The 20,921-nt window shown below is 42.0% G+C and overlaps 1 protein-coding gene across 1 annotated transcript in view; it reads left to right on the forward strand.

Annotated features, from left to right (window-relative positions):
* CRYL1 (crystallin lambda 1) overlaps positions 1 to 20,263 on the forward strand; it is a gene marked incomplete at its 3' end in the record, with an annotated part of 62,812 nt that extends 42,549 nt beyond the window's left edge. The window contains exons 6-8 of the mRNA XM_082014102.1: positions 2,764 to 2,869; positions 14,786 to 14,892; positions 20,150 to 20,263. Coding sequence (XP_081870228.1) covers positions 2,764 to 2,869; positions 14,786 to 14,892; positions 20,150 to 20,263 — 327 coding nt within the window. The remainder of the gene's footprint in view (positions 1 to 2,763; positions 2,870 to 14,785; positions 14,893 to 20,149) is intronic.
* Positions 20,264 to 20,921: the final 658 nt, after the last annotated feature.

Consider the following 20,921-nt stretch of genomic DNA (forward strand, 5'->3'; position numbering starts at 1 on the left):
CCTTGCTGAATGTGTACCCACCCTACTGAATCATTCCACCAACTTATGATCTTAACGTAAGTGGGAGTAGGGTTATTCCCTAGGGGAGGACAGTCTAACTTGTTTCTCATTTATGTGTTTTGAATATCTGAAGAGAAAAAGTAAAGGGCTTTTCTTTAAGAGGGTCTGTGTGACAAGGAGAAACTGAGCTCACGTGTACAGAATAATATAGCCCTCAAGTGGAGGGATCCGTCATGTCTTCCTTCTGGTAGCAGCAATTTTTGCCTTTTAGGAGCTGTAACCATGAAATTACAACTACAGTGAAAAGGCCAAGAGCAAAGCACTCATCTCATGATTCTGAGGACACCTGGTCTTCAAATGTCAGTACTGAAACTGGGGACTATAGTATCAAAAGAAATAAATCAGTTTTTAATTTGAAAATTAATTTGCAGTGATTCTGAAGTGTTGCAAAAGCCTGTTAACTCTTTAACGTTATGTTTACAGTTTTTAACTGCTGCTGCTGTGGTTCAAATGCTTGTCTGGAACTTCTGGTTAATCTTTTGTCCACAAATCCATGTCAACCAGGAAAAAAAAAATCACTCATCAAGCACAGCTTTACCAGCACAACTCATTGTTTGGATGAAGCACTCCCAACAGAAGAGCGCTTTTGTTGACTTTGCTGATGTTGTTCAGAGAAGTTGTGTTGCCATGTCAGGGGAAAAAATTTTCACAGAACATATGGTTGCCTGTGTTAGTTACAGTGATGCTGGTCTGCAATCCAAACGCTGTCTGGAGTTTTCATTTAGTTCTGTCTTTATGCAGATCTTGCTGTCTGCCTCTGGATGAGTTACTTTACCATGCCTATGCCTTACCTTTAAGTTAAAGAAAATACTGCTTTCTTATCCCTGCCATTTGACATCTAATTAAATTGTTACCAGAATGGCATGTTCCATATATAGTGGGTAGATCTTAATAATTGTGTTATCATTTCCCTTTCAAGATAGAGTTCAAAAGCCACCTGCAGCAGGGATTCAGCCAGGCTTATTTTTGATAGGAGCAATGCCTACTAACAGATCAAGACCTGAGGTTGAGTCTTATAATACGTTCTATTTACGCCTATCTGAGATGATGAAACCTGATGTCTGTGGCCAGCTGTCGAAGTTATGTTTGTCTTTTAAAGTAACAGTAGATGATGTAGTTGATGAACACAGGAAGACGCTGTGGGTGGGATTCAGCTCACTTAAGACGGGATTTCTGCAATATAGCCATTGACATCCAAGCTCCTTACTCATCTTTCATTCAGTGAGGAGAATTAGGCCCTTCTAGGACACAACTCATCTTACCAATTCTAGATGCCTGCTTTCGGATGCTGATTTCCTTTTTCTCCTGAGTGATCATAAAGAGTCTAGATGTCTAGCTCAGATGTCAACGTCTACAAAAGGTCAGGAGAGCTGTCCTGCATGCCCGTAACTCTAGCTGATCATGGTGAGATATGAAGGAGCGTTCAGACAGGGCCTTGCAAGAGGGAAATTTAACAGAAAAAGACTTGTCTTTGTCCAAGCAGATGAGTATACATACTTGTATTGTGCAGCTCCAAGGGGCTTGTGAAGAAAGAGGCACTGAGTGGGGAGAGGACCTCGAGGTAGGGTAAGAAGACAAATTAACAGTGGTTCAGCATCTCTTCCACTTTTTTAACCAGAAGGAAATGTTTTTATGTCTCTGGGAATAAAGAGGACAAGTTCTTGAAACCAAGCTCTATCTGATGGAATTGGTTAGAACAGGTCTTCCTATCTTTCTAGTAGGTGGAAAACAACCCCATATAGTAAATATTATTATTCTCAAGTAAATCTGTTAAGGTAATGAACTGTAACTCATTTTTTTACAAGCCTTTGTGCGCTTGCCCTAACCTGATGGGGCTGTTGTGTTTCTTGTAAGTGCTACCATGTGGGTGGAACAGCAGTGCTCAACTTTTAACAGGAGAAGTGCTTCATTTGGCATGCTCTGTATCCTGCCAGCTCTGAGATGTGAGGCTGGCAATGAACTCCAGAACCTCGGCAGGTTGAGACTGGGTAGGTTGAATATTCAGTGAGTTTTGTGGGAGGGAGTGGCAGCTGTATTGCCTGCGTATTTGGTCCCAGCCTTTTTTGCAGGTGGCCTCAGGAGTAGTACCCACTGCTGCACCCCCATTCTGCCAGTTGTGACTATGCCCAAAAGTCCAGCACTAAGAGAATACGAAGGGAGTTGTAAGATTTAGCCAAAACTCCTGTATTTAAAAGGTCTGGTACAGTGCTTGGATTTGATATAAACTCTTCTGGTCACATATGCTATTAAGAGTGTCACGTTTGCTCTGTGTTCTCTGATTCTCAGTTTCTGAGAAAAAAGTATATTTGTTAACATAAACAACTCAATTTAGTTTTAGTACTTGAATTATTATAAGTAGTAAGTATCAGACAAACTAGTGTGTACAAATACGAATAGTACGTACTGTATGAAAAAGTATTAATTTATAAATTTAAAAATAAGACAACTGTCAAAATATATCAAAGTGTATTTGGATTATGAATTACAGCAATCTTAGTGATGTGAATGACTTTATACTGAACCATAGGAAGGCTTGCATATTAACAGAAGCAGGTGTGTTTCTGTTTGCAAACTAACTGCTATTTCTAGCCTTAGTTTTTATTACTTCTTTAGTTTTTTAATTATATACAAAAAGCATTTTTAATTCTGCATTAAAACCAAACATTTACAAATCTTCCTTCTTGTTCTACTTTTGTTACTCAGGAAGGAGTAATATCTCCTACTGATCTAGACCTTGTGATGTCTGATGGGTTGGGAATGCGATACGCGTTTATTGGACCTCTGGAAACCATGCATCTTAATGCAGAAGGTGGGTAGTTTAAAATTATATGAATACGAAGGGAAGGCTTACATTGCACAAAGCTCCAGAAATGTTATATAACAAACCAGGTTAGGATTGCTATACAACTGTGACTCATCTCTCTCTTTACTGTAATGATGAAAAAAGGAAAATTTATCTAAACCTTGAGGTCAGTGGAAGGAAATGGATGCTGGCTATCCTATTGTAAGTGATCAGAAGAAAGATGACAAATCATTGAAACGCTAGCTGTGTACTTCATTTTTTCCAAGACTTGTCCCAGTGCTTTGCAAATATTGCTGTACCCATAGTTCAGAACTGTCTGAGTCAGGAAAAGAAGGTATTGAAAAAGTTCGTCTAATAATCCAGTGTTAACAGAAACTCACTTTCTGTAGATGAGTGCGCTTTTGCTTTTTTTTTTTTTTTTTTACTCAATGTAAACCATATACATTCTTTACATAGAACAGAACAGATGCATGTAGTACTAGCCTTAAGCACAGGAATCTACTTGGAGTCTTGCAGGACAGCGTTGTCAGGTCCTGCCCCCACCACTCCACGAACCTGCTATGCCATCCTCTGCAGGAACATGCAGAGGATGTTCTGCCCCCATCCATGCATGGTGTCTTCTGTCAGAGTAACTTGCTGAACTGCCTCTACTAAAACATAAAAGCGAAACAAATGCTTGTTAATGCCAAAAATTTTTTATCCGCTTTAAGAGATCATATCATATTTGTAAATCTTTTTTTTTTTTAATCCATGTTTTAGATTCTGTAATTCTAAAACAAAGTTTATGAGGTGAATGGAATCATATAAGTCATCTGGGTTGATTTTGATGCTCTTCCTGGAGTGCCCTTTGGCATTTGATATTCCGTCATGATCCAGCTTAGTTTCCTTCCTCCTATTAGGAAATATTAATTGTTACAAAAACATTTCTGAAATTCCCCATCTCAAGCCAATTTTAAGTAACACATGGAAGTGTAGGCTGCTTATTCATGGCAGAGTTTATCCAGCTTCTAGATTTAATGCTACCTTCTGTTAGGAATTTTAGTATTCCAGATCAAAAGAAGAAAAATTATGAAATATAATCCAATAGGCTGATGAATCAGAAAAGTAGTCCTGTGGTAGGCTTGCAAAATATAAAACCAGAATATACCTGTAGAGTTATTTTAACATTATATAATATTCTCAATTTAAAATAACCCTAAAATAACATAATTAGTACACTTGTGGACCAGGCCACTTGCACAAAAGCATCTTGTCAGCTTGTTCAGTAACTTGGATAATGAGCAGTGTTACTTGACTTCCAACCTTGCAGATGCATTGTCTCAGAATCTAGAGCTACTCCTGTTTATGTGCTGACAGGCTGTTGCTCTCATCAGAGACAGTTTAAATCAAAATTGCTGTTGTCAGGACACATGATGGCTTATGTTAATAGTTCTGTACCAGTGCCAACCTCTCTTTGGTTGCCCAGTATTGCTTCGCATAATATGGAATAGTATGGACCTCCTCTTGATTGCCCAGGACAACCCGCTCTGATGCATTTTACTAATAGTCTTTATTTTTTATCAATGGAGGGAAATGGAGGTAGAGCTAAGAAACCCCTTCTATTCTGTTTGTTAGCCTGTCTAGCAGCTTAACCAACTTCACAGGAGCTGCCTTTCTTTACAGCCATAAGATATTAGTTACCTACAATCCTAAACTCTGTGTTATCAGTGAGGAAGGATGATGGGGATGCAGGAAGCATGTGAGAAAAAAATAGTGTTATTTGTGGGAGATCCTGGAGGATGGATTTTTTTGGTGAGGGTGATGTGATATTTTTGTTTTGTTTTGAGTGAAGAATATTATTCCAGTGATTCTTTTTCTGAGATCAGTGTTATTTCTTTCCCTGTGGGATGCATACATCAAGATCCTCCCATGAACTTCCTATGCGCTAATGCCAGGTTTCCCCCGTGTTACTTCTGATGTCCTTTCCTCCATATTCATAAGTGGTCCTATCAAAAGCTGTTATCCAGGCCACTTTAGATTACCAGTTAATCCATGCATTAATATTAAAAATGTTGAATATATGGCAGTAAGCCAATAGCCTTGAGTGTGGAATAAAATCATAGCAACAAGTCACTAAAAGGACCAGAAGTGGCAACAGCGGTTTGAGAACTGAATTGCAACTGACAGGAAGGAAACTGCTTTGGGGGGAAGAAAGCACGTCCAAATTGCATAGTATTATAATGTTGATTGTTGGTTTCGGTAAATAAAATTAATGTTCATTTCAGTTTCAGTAAGCTCCGTCTATTGAGTCTGTCATCTTATGATTTCATATGGCAGCATTGCAACAAATGCTGTTAAATCTTTTACAAGGAACACCAACAGACTTCAGTAGAGTCATTTTAGCCATTTACTTATCATGGGATTATGTCTCTCCTGTATATGTACCTGCTATCTGTGAATATACTGAAGATGATCCAGGCTCAGTAAGATTGTATCTCCTGAATCTCTTGTTTCTTGAACTGTCTGCTCCTTTTAAACCCTTGCAAAAAATTATCTGTAAAACCAGAGGCTAGACTGTCATATATTGTGTTTTACATGTTTGCAGCAAAAGTTCTTCATATAAATTTCACAGTTGGCTGTCTTAGATCAGTTACTTTATTAGTGGGTTATTTAGTGAGCTATAACTGGAACTTAATCTTGGCCTAAACTGCTAATATTAGCAGAAGAGCTGTATAGGAGGAGGTTGAAGGATCTTTGTTGCTATTTTCTCTCCTGCATTTATAAAAATACCATTCCAGGTTCATATTCTACCTATCACTCACTGTGGTACTCATACAAGTGTCTACAGGAGTTGTGTGGAAATTTGGGCTGTTGTATAGTCCCTATAACCCAGTAAGCTAGGATTTAGTCTTCACAGTCAAAATTGTGTTTCTCGTACTGGAAGTGGGAATGCTTGCTTGGCTTAGAAGCACCTGCCAGATGAATTGCTTTTGGATGATAGGAGCAGTATTGTTTTGCTGTATGAAAAGCACAAAACATGAAAAGGAAAGCACAGGGAATCATAAGCCATAGTTAAAAGGAAGGAAATTTTTCTTGTCTGGCTAGGCAAAACATAGCCAAGCATGGTTTTTAACAATTGCTGTAGACAGGCATGCTGGCTGGTTCAAAAGCAAGAGATTATTTTCATTGATATGGCTGCTGCTTTAATGTTGCCATGTAGGGAGCAAACCAAGCTTTAACCCAGTTTGAGAGCTTTTGTACCACAAGCTAGTAAGCAGAAGGTGTGAGAATCTCTAAGTTAAGGTCTTAAAATCTAAGAAAAGGAAGATTGCATCCCTTTCTGTCCAACCCACGTGTTATGTTTTAGGATAATAAAATATTTCAACTTAATTCAGGAATACTTGTAAGAGGGTACTGTTGAGATGAAATAATCACAGTGGCACATAATCGTACAAAAACCTCTTCTTTCATGAATCCACCAGTTATTTCATACATGTTTATATATATTCAATTCACTTCCCAATAGGCTGAAGAAAGCAGCTTATAGTCCTTCTAGAACTGCTGTTTGCCTCTATGCAGTTGCAGGGCTTTTCTGTATGAAAAAGTTTGTGTGCAGTAAGCAAAGATGTGAATTTTTTTGGCATACTGGCTGCTGTGCACCGGTTTCCTTCTATGGACTTTTAGGTGTAAAGTGGTTCCCTCCACTTTCTGAAAGGAGCACATGACTTGGTACAGGAATTCTTAATGCTTTATTGCTCAAGTCATTATAAGATGTGTCCTAAAGAACACATCTTGGTGCATCCTTCTCCCTTGTGCTAACAAAGAATGTGTGTGGTCACCATTCCAGGCTGAGGAATTTATCCCAGATTTGAAACTGATCTAACAAAAGAAGTGGTTCATATGAACTTTGTTTAATACCTTGCTCCAATTCACAGTAGTCCTGCACAAATATTTGTGCATTTCGGTTGAGATGGTAGCACAGGGACAGTGAAAATGAAACTTTTTTTGGTGTTACCACTGTCTTAGGGTAGTTGAAAGTATTCATGCAGCTACAGTCTAAGTGAATTCATATGGGGATTAATGTAGAGTAGCAAGCATCCTGTGAAGTCACACCCTAACTAAGAGCATGCATCTGTGTTGAGATACACCCTTGATGAAGACAGGGTTATGTTTAGAAAGTTTCCCTTGGAGCTGTAATGTCTAGAAATGTAATCCCTCTATCAGCAAAACAAAGAGGTTGGGACTTTTTTTTCTTTGAACATAACCTAACCATGACAGATTCCTCTATGATGTTCCTGAAGTATGCCCCTCTTTTCTGTTCTCATCCTTACTCTTCTTCAGTCTTACCAAGTGCAGCCTTTTCTTAGATTTTACTTGCTAAAATCAACCCCACCCCAAACTCTTAAAATAGTTGATGCTATTACATCAGTGGCTTGACCATCTCGCCTATTCATTTTGAATCATTACAGTATCTTATTATGCTGCTTGTCAGGTTCAAAGTCATCAAGCTAATACTCAGTATCATGAGGCACCCTCTGTCTTTGGTGTGTTTACTGCCCTTGCCAGTAACACTTGCTCCTCTCTTGTTTTCTTTCACAAATATCTTACTGTCTTCCTTGTTTTGCCCCACACGTAGTGTCCTTGACAGACTGGTTTACCAAGTTTCCTTGCTTGCATCCTTCAGCCCTCATGCCTGTTGTCTTTCTTATGAAGAGAAAGGAATCAGACCTAACATACAGGAAGCCAAGATACTTGAAGATGCTTACATACTATAATGTATCAACATTATATACTACATTTTATACTGTCATGTTTTCCTTTCTTTTTTTCTACTACTCCCATCACCTTTATGTTTATGAACCTCATTTCTGAATAGGTCTTCTCAGGGCAGTGAAGCATTTTATGCATGATCCTAAGCTAAATATCTGTCCTGAGTTCCTTTTTCTTCATCAATGCCCTGTTCATCTTGATGATGCAACTGGAGACATTTCACTGATACCCATGCTTGCACCACACCAGTGCAAGTCCTTCAGGTAAGGACTTGCAAACCCGAAGTGTAGTTATGTGAACAAATTCTTGTGGGACAGTTCATTAGCTATTTTGGAAACTGCCTGGACTCTCACTGAAGCTAAATAAGCAGCAGCTTGTTCTTCCTTTGTTGGTGGTATAAAGAGCCTTGCATTTCCTAGATATCTATGGGCAGCTGAAGAGCCTTGAATCAATGCCCTTGTCTAGTTTGTGATAACATGTTCCTGTAACTGTTCTCTACAATGAGAAATGCTGAGTGGGTTTGGGACTTTCAAGGAAGATAGCGTATTCCCCCTTTCTTCTCTGTAATCCTGTATCTGCTACTCCCTTAGAACATTTTGTTACTCATTCCTCTTCTTCCACTCTCCGCCATAGTTGTAAATACGTGGTAGAAGGAAGATTCAGGAAACTCTTACCTTCCCTGGAGGTATTTCTGCTCTGTGTTTGTGGTTCTTGGGTGCCTGCTGCAACATCTGCCACAGCCCCTTCCCTCTAACATTGATGAGGTGAGTGTGCAAGATGGAGGTTTAGACAACGAGCCAACAAACCACATAGACAAGAGGAAACTATCGTCATTTCTGTGCTGAGACTTGATTCCCCTCTTTCTCTGTCCCAGATGCATCTTGCTTCATTCTTTTTCTCCAGTTGGACATAGTGGGGCGCAGTGTCGGCACAGCAACAGGATGCAAGGAGAGAAGTTGGTTGTTTTTAACAGACCCATTTGCCATCTTCTTCCTGTTTCTCCAGCTCCCACGTGCTGCCCTGTCTCTCTCACGCTGTTTACAGATGCTAATTCTTCTAGCTTAAGCTGCTCCCTGGGCAGTATCAACAAGGATTAAAGTTAAAGAGATTCTGTCATATTTGTTTTCCATCTTCTTGTCCCTGTGCTCCAGTCAAGTGCTATTCTCATCCATCTTTGCAATAGCCCTGACCTTTGAACCAAAGGACTCCTAAATCTAAAAGCCTGGAGTCAAAGATTTGCCAATTTTGAGTTTGCAGTTGAAAAGCAAAGTGATTTTTCCAGCAATATTCCCCATTGCTCAAGTGCCTTCTTGAAGCTGGCAGCATAGGGTTGATCTTGATTACTGAAACCAAGTTAAAGATTGCACTAGGCTCCACTGACATTTCACATTGGGAGTGCTATCTTGAGTTAGCTATTTTGAAATTATTATTTTTTTAATCTTTGAGTGAGAATCTATGTATATTCTAACTTTTGGAGTATTCCCTTCACTTGAGACTTGAAAGATTTTGCAGTGTCTGCTTCCTGCTTGGCATGCAGCATACATATACATGCCTGCATGTTGCCATTTCAGCTGCAATGTTGAGATCAACTGTACTAATGCTGCTGCTCTTTTCTAGACTCATATCTTTTTTTTTCACTTTTCTGATTTTGCTGACTTTGCGTAAGGCTTCTTTTCATTCATACGTTGCATGCAGTGAGTGAATTGTATTACCCAACCTGCATTTGGCATGTCTCTGTTGCATTGGTGAGGTACACCCAGCCAGAAATTGTTCTGATTCATTCAGGCTGTAGGTGAGCTGCCAGTAGGAGCTTGATTTCCAGGACTAGCTGGCTGAGTGAGCTTTGAAGGCCATCTCCAGCTCAGGAGTTCACATTCACCAGGTAAATGGATCAGCTACATCCAAGCATTCAGCTTTCCCAAGATACTAATGTTATCTGTTTAGATTGAAGCTAGTGAAAACGTTTTCTGGCACATAGTTTTCTCTTCTGCCTTCTCCTGACTGTACCAGAATCAAAACTACTCAGATCTGTGGTATTATTACACAAGCTTACCAGGTGGTTGAGAGGTTCCTCTTGCTTTTGGAAAAGTACCAAACCCAAACTATTTAGCACTGGTCTAGGTGTCATAGACCTGTGTCATCTGCATAAGCACCAGAAGAACTGGTAACTGGTACTGCCTTGTTTACCATTCCTTGAATTGCCAGCTGCTCACATGGATTTGCTTGAATTATCAGATTTGCCTGAATTGCCATTTTTGATTTTGTGATTGTCCAGCTGGCAACAGCAGCAAGTTCACAGAGTTGTGTACTTTTCAGCCTCAGTCATTCCTACTTCTACATCTGGGAACTTTCTGTGATGTTGCATGATGTTGAGGCAAACTTGTTGCTCAGACTCCTCAGCGTTAGAAGAAAAAGGTCATGTGAGCAAGGTGAAATGTAAATATCATCATCTTGTGGTTGGTGCATGAGTCTCATCCAGAATTGTCTTGGGTTCCCAAGATTGCTCATGTGAATAAGCATATCCCCTGTAGGTTGATCTGTGAGCCCAGCTGTTAAGATGTAACAGGTAAGCACTTATGCTAATGACAGGTTATGGTCAGTAAACCCTGATAACCAGTGGTCCTTTCCAGAGTGTTTATGGAGGCGGATGGTTTCTGCTTATTCCCTCAGTGAAGAGGTAGAATTGTATCACAGCCTATTCCGCATCCCACAGAAATGCTTCTCTTCCCGAACCTCACTTCCTGCCAGTGATGTTTTGGAGCCCACTAGGCAATTTGGAGGTTTCTGTCTGTGTGTCAATCAAGTAAATTGAGCAAAATACTAAATTTCCATATAATTAGATCACCAATAAACCTGTATGGTCAGCTGACCTCCCTTTTTGTGTTGCAGAAGGCCAGAACATGCCAGAGTGTGTTCTAGGAACACGTACGCTCCATGGGTAGATAACACAAGGAAAGAGGCTGACTAAATGCTGATTGGCACATTCTTGACACCAAATACGGGTTCAAGCTACTTAACGGGGTTGCTGTTTTTTCTCGTAGCCTCCTTCCTTCTGATACTGGAGAATGTTTCTGGTCCACTTTTTGAGAGGTGAATATTCTCAAAACTCTCCATGTTGCTGTCATGCAGCGGACATGTTTTCCCATTCTGTCCTTTCAGTTGTTTATCAGATGGTCATCGTGACTTCAGAGTCCTAATTTCTTAAAGGAAATGTAATACTTCCTTTAGCATTTGTCCTTTGAAAGTTCTGTCTTTGGTGCAGTAACACAAGTGTTCTTCTTACTCTTTCTAACTTCAGAGGCCTTTTGGAAAACTTGTAATTCAGTGATTTCAGGCACGTTGAGCAGTATAAGTGTTGTAGTTTATGATTCATAGTTTTCAGTAGTCAGAGGTTTCTATTCCTTCATCCACCTTTCAACGTCAACCATTTATGGTTAGACAGGTGTGAGTTCTACAGTATTGCTATCACACAGTATTGCATTCCAGGGAACTGTTTACAAGCTATTCAGGAAAGAGACTGCTTAGTGACTCTTGACCCGAGTTGCATTCTTTTGTGTGGTAGTCAGGCCACCCCACTTACATTTCCTGTATTTTGTGGTTGGATAAGACCATAAGCAGTTCAGGTTCACGCTTCTTGGTCTCTATGATCTCCTGAGTCTTCATGAAAGAGTTGGTGACTGTAACTGTTTGCTTTGTCTTCTGCAGATTTCTCCTCTTTGCTTTGATAATTAGCTAACAAAAAGAGCAAATTCTTCAGTCTCTATGGTTCTTGGAAAAGGGAGATTGTCACAAGCTTTTAGTAGATATCCAGAACTTCCCTTCTCAGATTTAGGAGGTTCATCAGGATAATCGCATTCTTACTCACGGCAGCTTGCTTACTGCCAGAAAAGCATTGCTCATTTACTGTTGTGGTGCAGCTCATTACTTCTTGATTGATGTACAGTGGGAAAGGTTGCCCTATCCTTTCTTGATTATGTGGTAGTTAATAGCACTAAAAAGTGTACTAGATGTATATGTCTGGCTAAATGACCAATTTATATTTTTGGTGCATTTATCATTCCAGTTCCTCTCTAGTGCCTCAACAGTAATTTTTTTGAGATTCCTACTGGAGCTGATGGATTTCCCTAATTCAGCCAAGGTCTACTTGACTGCCATTTTACCCATTATTACCAGTTAGCTGGTTCTCAGATTCTCTGACCGTGTATTTTTTAAGATGTTCACAGCAGGGTCAGCTCTGAGATCAGACCAAGCTGCTCAGGGTTTCATCCAGTCTTGAAAACCCCCAGAGATGGAGACTGCACAAGCTCTGTGGGAAACCTGTGCCAGTGCTTGAGTATCCAGTCTGAACCTCTCGTTTCAAATTGTGCCTATTGTCTCTTGTCCTCCTGCTGTGCAACAACTGTAAAGAGCCTGGCTCCATCTGCTCAGTGACGTCCCCACAGGCACTGGGGAGCTGCTATTAGGTCCCCCCAAAGCCATTTCTGCTCCAGGCTGAACAAGCCCAACTCCCCTAGCCTCTCCTCACAGGGTAAGTGCTCCAGCCCCCACCATTTTGGTGGCCTCTGCTGAAGTTGCTCCAGTTTGTCAATGTCTTTCTTGTATTGGGGAATCCCAAACAGAATGCAGCCTACTGACTGCCGAGTAAAGGCGGTTAATCACTTCCTTCATTCTAATGGGTGTGCTGTTAACCCAGCCCGTATGTTGTTGGCCCTCTTTGCTGCCAGGGCACACTGTTGGTTCATGTTCAGCTTGCTGCTACCATGACCAGGAGTTCTTGGGGTTTACAAGCCTGTGTTGTTGCAAGGAGCTCTTCCTTCTGAGGTGCAGGATCTTGCATTTGTCCTTGTTAATTTTTTTTAAGGTTTTGTTTTGGCTTATTCCTCCAGCCTGTCTAAGAACAGACCTGCCCTCCAATGTATCAGCTGGTCCATCCCCCTCCACCTCCCACCCCTGCCCAATTTGGTATCATTTATGAGTAAGTGCTGTTAAGCAATAGAGGTCTCAGGATAGATTCCTGCAATACTCTACTCTTATTGGCCTCCAGGTAGAGTACAACCCATAACCACCTCTGAGCCTGGGTATCCAACCCATTTTTTTTGTCCATCTAGTTGTCCAAGCATGCAGACCTTAATGTCCTAACTTTGATACAAGAATATTGCAGGAGACAGAGTCAAATACCCTTCTAAAGTTGAGGGAAATGATATCCACTACTTTCCTATTTTCCACAAATCAAATGATTTTATCACATAAGGCAACAAGGTCAGTCAGACATGATTTACACTATGATGTACCCATTGGTGACTACATGCTGACTGTCACAATCACTTTCTTCTTATTCCTGTGCCAAGGAATTTGTTTCAAGAGGAGTTACTCCTTGATTTTCTCAGGGATGGAAGTGAGATTGATTGGCCTTTAGTACCCTAGACTGTTCTTTTGACCTTTTCTGAAGATGGGTGCAATATTTGCCTTCAGTCATCTGGGGATCTCAAATGATGACACTGATGCATTGACTGGCATGATTTTTAAAATACAATAGAAAGCAGCCTTGTAAGGGCATGGGCCATTTCTCTCATATCCTTGGATAGAGTCTGTCTCGTCCCATGGTCTCAGGTAGGGCTGAGTTCTTGCAGATAGTCACTGACCAGATCGTCGCCTACTGCTGATAGCTATTCTTCTCCTTGAGCCCTGCCTCTAAGCACAGAAGCATAGGAGACCTTGCCAGTGAAGACTGAAGCAAAGAAAGCAATGAGTAACTCCACTTTACCTGTTTCTCCTGTCACTAAATCACCCACCCATTCAGCAACAGGCCCACACTTTCATTGTTCAGCCTCCTCTTACTAATGTAACAGTAGATGTCCTTCTTGTTGCCCTTGACATCCTTGCAAGTCTCAACCGGAGCTGCGCTTTGGCTTTCCTGACGCCATCCCTACATGCCTAGGCAGCGTTTTTAAATTTCTCTTTTACGGTCTGTCCCTGCTACCACCTCCTGTATGCTTCCTTTTTGCACTGGAGCTCATCCAAGCCAATCTCTTGATACATTTACTTGTCTTCCTGAATATCAGGATGGACTGTTCTTGCCCTTGGAGGAGGATGTCCTTTACCGGCCTCTCCACTGATGCTGTCCCACAGGCTCTCACCATACCATAGAATAGCTCCATACGTCCGAGCTGCTCCTTTACAGAGAGAGCACACCCCCTCCTTGTCTTTCCTGAAGTGTGTATCTGTCCCTGCAGCACTCCAGTTCTGTGAGCCATCCCACCACACCTCAGTTGCTCCAGCAATCTTATAGCTATGTGACCACACATGGAGCTCTTATTTTCTTTGCTTGATTCCCAGGCTGCATGCATTTGTGCATATACACTAGAGGTGGACTCCTGCCTTTTTTTATACTTTCTTGATGTTTCTCTTTTACCTGTTAGCCTGCACTCTTTTCTTTCCACCTCTGTACGCCCTTTACTCACGACTACAGGTTTGTAATCCTCACTTTTCCAGTGTTGCTAATATAAAGCTTTTCACACCAGATTGGCCAGTTTTTTTGCGAAGATGCTTTTTCTTCACTTTGTCAGGTGGATCCTGTCTCCCCGTGCCAGTGCTCAACCATCAGAGAGGGTCCTGTGATCATAAAAGCCAAACCCCAGTTGCAATACAGGCTGTTGATCTGCAAGATCCATCTGTTCCTCTTTAAGCCTTTCTCCTTCACTGCAGGCCACCTGGGTCTCCATGCCTTTGACCCTGTCTCTCTGAGCCATGTTGCTCTTGATACACTCCAGGATAATAACTAAAAGTAAAACCAGGAATGCTTCAACTGATATGACACATACCAAACAGGAGGAGAGGAGAAGTGAGAGTATTCTCCTCGTGAACACTGGTTGGGGAAGCAAAGCACGAGTATATCCATGGCTGTGTACTACATCCATCACATAGCATTGCTGATTGGTATGTAACATGAATTGGTTTTGCAATGAAGGCATGTCCTAAATGATTTTTCCATGAACCTTAATGGAAATGTGGTGGATAGAATCCATTTTTCCATGATGACAATTAGGTGTCTTAAGCATAAGAGCACACCTTTTTTTTTGACTCTTGATTTAAGACAGTGATAAGCACAGGCAGCCTTTACTGAACTTAAGTAGGAATTTCTGTTGAAATGCAATTTTTCACTCTTATTTTTAGGTATTTCAAATTATTGTGAAAGATACCGTGAAGGTATGAGACGTGTTCTGAACACCTTTGGACCAGTTCCAGAATTTTCAGGTGAAATTGAGCAGAAAATCAGTCAGGTAAATATGGGATTCTTAAATGCAATGACATTCAGAACAAAGAACATTAGCTTTTATTTTAACATTTGTACCACTTCAGTTTACCGTTAGAGGTATCTGTAGTCTGTATTTCTTGTGTGAATGTGTACTTCAGATTAAAAGATCCATATACAATGCATGTAAGTCCCTTTTTCAAAGCACTTTGACATACATCAAGAGAAAGTGATCTAGCAGCTGAGTAACATTATTACTAGGCAGAGGAGTCAACTTCTAACAACTGTGGGTTATTGACATTAAATCCTCCACACTATTTCTTACCACTTTTGTTCTGCATCCTCTACCATAATATGCACAGCTCCAAGCTTCCTTTCCTGCATGACTTTTCTCCCCATGTCTTCCTCTTACCCCATCTTCCTGCATAAACCCTGTAGCTTTTTTCTTTTGGGTGTTCTTTTTCTTGTTTTTGTATACTTTACAAACTAGAGCACCAGTCTGTAACGCATGCAAATACATGTTTAACTTAAGCATATGAGCAGTCTGGTAAGGTTACTTGCATGTTTAAAGATAAGATGTGTTTAAGTGCCATGCTGGATTGCGACCTAGTTTGTCTACTAACATTTCTAAGCCCACAATTTGTTTATACTCACTATATAGGATACTTTGTATGACCATAGGAATTAACTGAAGTATTGTCATTTCCTAACTTTGCTTTTTCATAGTTGCCTGTTTTATTGCTTCACTAAAGCCCAGAGGCAATTAAAAGGGACTTCAGAGTGCTGGGGCAACTGATAGATGGAGCAGGAGCACAGGCGGTGTTTTCGGCAATCCCTTCAGTGACAGGGAGGAACGCTGAAAGGAATAGGAAAGCACACTTCATCAACATATGGCTCAGGGGCTGGTGCCGTTGGCAGAATTTTGGGGTTTTTGACCGTGGGGTGGTTTACAAGGCACCAGGCCTGCTGGCAGCAGATGGAGTGCAACTGTCTCCAAGGGGGAAAAGGATTCTTGCTTATGAGCTGGCAGGCCTCATCAAGAGGGCTGTAAACTAGATTTGAAGGGGGACGGGGATAAAACCAGGCTCACTAGAGATGAGCCTAGGGGTGGCATGCTGGAGTTGGGGGTGAAATCGATAGTCCAGCTCAAGTGCATCTATACCAATGCACACAGCATGGGCAGCAAACAGGAGGAGCTGGAAGCCATTGTGCAGAGGGACAGATATGATGTAGTTTCCATCACAGAAACATGGTGGGATGATTCTCGTGACTGGAATGCTGCAGTGGATGGCTATAAGCTCTTCAGAAGGGATAGGCCTGGAATGAGAGGCAGTGGGGTGGCTCTGTATGTTAGGGAGTGTTTTGATTGTATAGAAATCAACGATTGTGGTGACCCAGTTGAGTGCTTATGGGTAAGGATGAGGGGGAAGGCCAATGAGGCAGATATCCTCCTGGGAGTCTGTTATAGACCACCCAACCAGGATGAAGACGCAGATGAAACATTCTATAAGCGGCTGGCAGAAGTCTCGCATTCGCTGGCCCTTGTTCTTGTAAGGGACTTCAATCTACTAGACATCTGCTGGAAGTACAACACAGCAGAGAGGAAACAGTCTAGGATGTTCCTGGAGTTACTTCCTGACACAGCTGGTAAGTGAGCCCACCAGGGGAGGTTCATTGCTTGACCTGCTGTTTACAAACAGAGAAGAATTGGTGGAAGATGTGATGGTCGGAGGCCGTCTTGGGCTTAGTGACCATGACATGATAGGATTCTCAGTTGTGAGTGAAGTAAGGAGAGGGGTCAGCAAAACTGCTACCATGGACTTTCTGAGGGCAGACTTTGGCCTATTCAGGTCACTGGTTGAGAGAGTCCCTTGGGAGACAGTCCTGAAGGGCAAAAGGGTCCAGGAAGGCTGGACATTCTTCAAGAAGGAAATCTTAAAGGCGCAGGAGCAGGCGGTCCCCATGTGCTGTAAGAAGAGCTGGCAGGGAAGACGACCGGCCTGGCTGAACAGGGAGATTTTGGTGGGACTCGGGGAAAAGAGGAGAGTTTATCACCTTTGGAAGAAGGGGCAGGCAACTCACGAAGAGTACAAGGATCTCGTTAGGTCAAGCAGAGACAAAATTAGAAAGGCAAAAGCCCAGCTAGAGCTCAGTCTGACCACAGTTGTAAAGGATAACAAAAAATGCTTCTACAAATATATTAACAACAAAAAGAGAGGCAAGGAGAATCTCCATCCCTTACTGGATAGGGCGAGGAACATTGTCTCCAAGGATGAGGATAAGGCTGAGGTACTTAATGCTGCCTTTGCCTGAGTCTTTAATAGCCAGTCCAGATATCCGCAGAGTATTCAGCCCCCTGAGCTGGAAGACAGGGATGGAGAGCACCATAAACTCCTCATAATCCAGGACGAAACAGTTAAGGACCTGTTAAGCCACCTGGATACCCACAACTCTATGGAGCCTGATGGGATCCACCCGAGAGTACTGAGAGAGCTGGCGGAGGAGTTGCCAAGCCACTCTCCATCATTTATCAGCAGTCCTGTTTAACAGGGGAGGTCCCAGATGACTGGAGGCTTACCAATGTGACGCCCATCTACAGGAAAGGCCGGAAGGAGGATCCTGGGAACTACAGGTCTGTCAGCCTGACTTGGGTACTGGGGAAGATCATGGAGCGGTTCGTCTTGAGAGTGCTCACAGGGCATGTGCAGGACAACCAAGGGATCAGGCCCAGCCAGCATGGGTTCATGAAAGGCAGGTCCTGCTTGACCAACCTGATTTCCTTCTATGACTAGGTGACCTGTCTAGTGGATGAGGGAATGGCTGTGGATGTTGTCTACCTGGACTTTAGTAAAGCTTTTGACAGCATCTCCCACAGCATTCTCCTGGAGAAACTGGTGGCTCGTGGCTTAGACAGGTGTACTCTTCACTGAGTAGAGAACTGGCTCAGAGAGTCGTGGTGAATGGCGTTAAATCCGGCTGGTGGCCGGTCTCAAACGGTTTTCCCCAGGGCTCGGTTCTGGGGCCGGTCTTGTTCAGTATCTTTATAGATGATCTGAAGGGTTCGAGTGCTCCCTCAGTAAGTTTGCAGATGACACCAAGTTGGGTGGAAGTGTTGATCTGCTGGAGGGTAGGAGAGCTCTGCAGAGGGATCTGGACAGGCTGGATTGATGGTCTGAGGTCAACTGTATGAGGTTTAATAAGGCCAAGTGCCGGGTCCTGCACTTGGGTCACAATAACCCCATGCAACGCTACAGGCTTGGGGAGGAGTGGCTGGAGAGCTGCCTGGCGGAAAGGGACCTGGGGGTGCTGGTTGACAGCCGGCTGAATATGAGCTGGCAGTGTGCCCAGGTGGCCAAGAAGGCCAACAGTGTCCTGGCCTGTATCAGAAATAGTGTGGCCAGCAGGAGTAGGGAAGTGATTGTGCTGCTGTACTTGGCACTGGTGAGGCCGGACCTCAAACACTGTGTTAAGTTTTGGGCCCCTCCCTACAAGAAGGATGTTGAGGTGCTTGAGCGTGTCCAAAAAAGGGCAACGAAGCTGGTGAGGGGTCTGGAGAACAGGTCTTATGAGGAGCGGCTGAGGGAACTGGGGTTGTTTAGTCTGGAGAAGAGGAGGCTGAGGGGAGACCTTATCGCTCTCTACAACTACCTGAAAGGGGGTTGTGGCGAGGTGGGTGTTGGTCTCTTCTCCCAACTAACTCGTGATAGGATGAGAGGAAATGGCCTCAAGTTGCACCAGGGGATGTTTACATTGGATATTAGGAAAAATTTCTTCACTGAGAGAGCAGTCAAGCATTGGAACAGGCTGCCCAGGGAGGTGGTGGAGTCACCATTACTGGAAGCATTCAAAAAACGTGTGGACGTGGCCCTTCGGGACATGGTTTAGGGGGCGTGGTGGTGTTGGGTTAACGGTTGGACTTGATGATCTCGAAGGTCCTTTCCAACCTTAGTGATTCTGTGAACACATGTATGTGATCAGCTGTCAGAGCTTAATTCCAAATATGTAAGCAGTCTGTCTGGAAGATAGCATTTGTGTTGCTATGTATGTTAATGCAATTTCCACATCATCAATGTTAAAAAGGAAAGATTCTTTTATGCTTAAACAACATAGACTACTTATAATAACAGTCAATAATAATTGTGGAGTTATTCATGATTAGAAGGTTTTAACTGACATGAAACAGTTTGAGTTTCTTTATAGAAAGATGGATTCCACTTCAGCATCTGTTTCTGTGACTCTTTATTTAATCTTCAGTCTTCAATGCCGAAGATGGACTTGCAAGAATCCTCTCTTGAGTAAAACATTAAACATTGCTTATCTTACTCCTCTGTCCCTTCCCCTGATTTTTTCCTGGAGTGAGTGCAGCTTGCCAGCCATTGGTAGCAGGTCCAGGTTTTACCGAGTTTCTCAACACTTGCCTTTTAAACCTAAGACCTCAGGTGCTATTTTGTCAAAGATGACCGTATGATCTCTACCTGCAATCTCAAAACAACTTTTTTTCTTTAAAAGAAAATCTGTTACAATGTACTATCTGGCCAGAGCTTACTACCTGTTGTTCTCCTTTCAGTGATACATTTAACTGGCACTTCTAATACACTTTGATTGTGCACTCAAAAATACTTTTTTTTTTTCCATTTTGTTTTAAATAACCTTTTTGCGTGCTAACTTGTTCAGACTTCTACCTTTGTGTCCTCAAATAGCACTATACTTTCTCTCCCAGATATTCCAATAAGCAACAAAAAGCATAATTTTGGGTTTCTTATATGTCTTCCCCTGTCATTTTGATCATATTATAACTGGCACTCCTAAGACAAAATGTTTTTAATGAGCATGGTATCCCTCATTACATTTATTAGGAGCCAGAAGAGAGATCACAGCTTTAAACACACACAGGAGTTTTGTCTAGAGCACATTTTTAGCCACAGAAATGGCCAGGTTGCCTCCTTCCTATTTAATAAAAGGTTATTCTTAAAGAGACTAGGCAGTGGCTGTGTGGGGCAAGCTGAGAAAAGAGGCTGCTGCTTTGATGTTCCTGTAGGCACCTTCGTTGCCACATTCAGGCCAACCTTCTCCGGGTGGGAGCACTTTTCTTCTCGTACTCAAGAGGCTAGCTCATTTCCAACCACCCATGTAAAGAATTGATGACCTATTGCTTGTGATATAGTAAATAACAGTTTGTGTGGATGGTTACTTGGTCTGACACGGGGAAAGCAGGAAAACAAAGGTGAGAAACTTTTTACATTTTTAAAACATGAGTTTTAATCATCTTAAATTTTCCGTTCCAGGCAATGTCTGAAAAAATTCCAGTTGTTCCAAAAGTCCTGGATGCCAGGAGAAAATGGAGAGATGAATGTCTCACTGATCTTGCCAAACTGAAAAAACAAATGAAATCTGACTGAGATGCACCGTGTCTAACAAGAGAGACCAAATGAAGAGCAGTTCTTCATAAAAAGTGGAAAATTTTGGTCATGCAGAAGAGGAGACTGAATGTGCAACCAATGATACGCACAAATTTAGAGACCAATGAAACATTTGGTCCAAATTTGTCGTGATGTAATTGATGAGTAACTGGAAACAGTTATTAAAAAGTTTGGTTAAAATTTATCAGATTACTATATATATGCATTAGATGTGTAAGCATTAAGTAGCTTTAGCAATATTAATATTGTGCAATGCTGGAACAAGTCATGTTTTAAATAATGCATTTTTCAGCTTGCTTAGGAGTTCAGCGCTTGAACAATATTTGCTTATGCAGGGATCTGAAATAGGCAAACATCAGCTGTTTGTCACTGGAGAAAATAATCCCTCATGCGCCAGTCACTGTGACAGCGAGGTTAATTTGTAAAGCACTGACTGTAGATAGGAGAAGGTTGTGTGTTGAGCAAAGAGTAGCTTCACTGGCCAGTGAGCGAAGACCTCAACAGCAATAAGGGTCACTTCAGCTTATATCTGTAACTGTTCCACAATGTAGGGGAAAGAATTACTCCTCCTTTCCCTCCCTTCGGCACTTCTGTACCTGTATGATGATCTAGATGTGAGTAAATAGAGCAGAATTTC

The sequence above is a fragment of the Phaethon aethereus genome (assembly GCF_964289735.1).
Source record: "Phaethon aethereus genome assembly, chromosome: 1".
In the NCBI taxonomy this organism is placed as follows: domain Eukaryota; kingdom Metazoa; phylum Chordata; class Aves; order Phaethontiformes; family Phaethontidae; genus Phaethon; species Phaethon aethereus.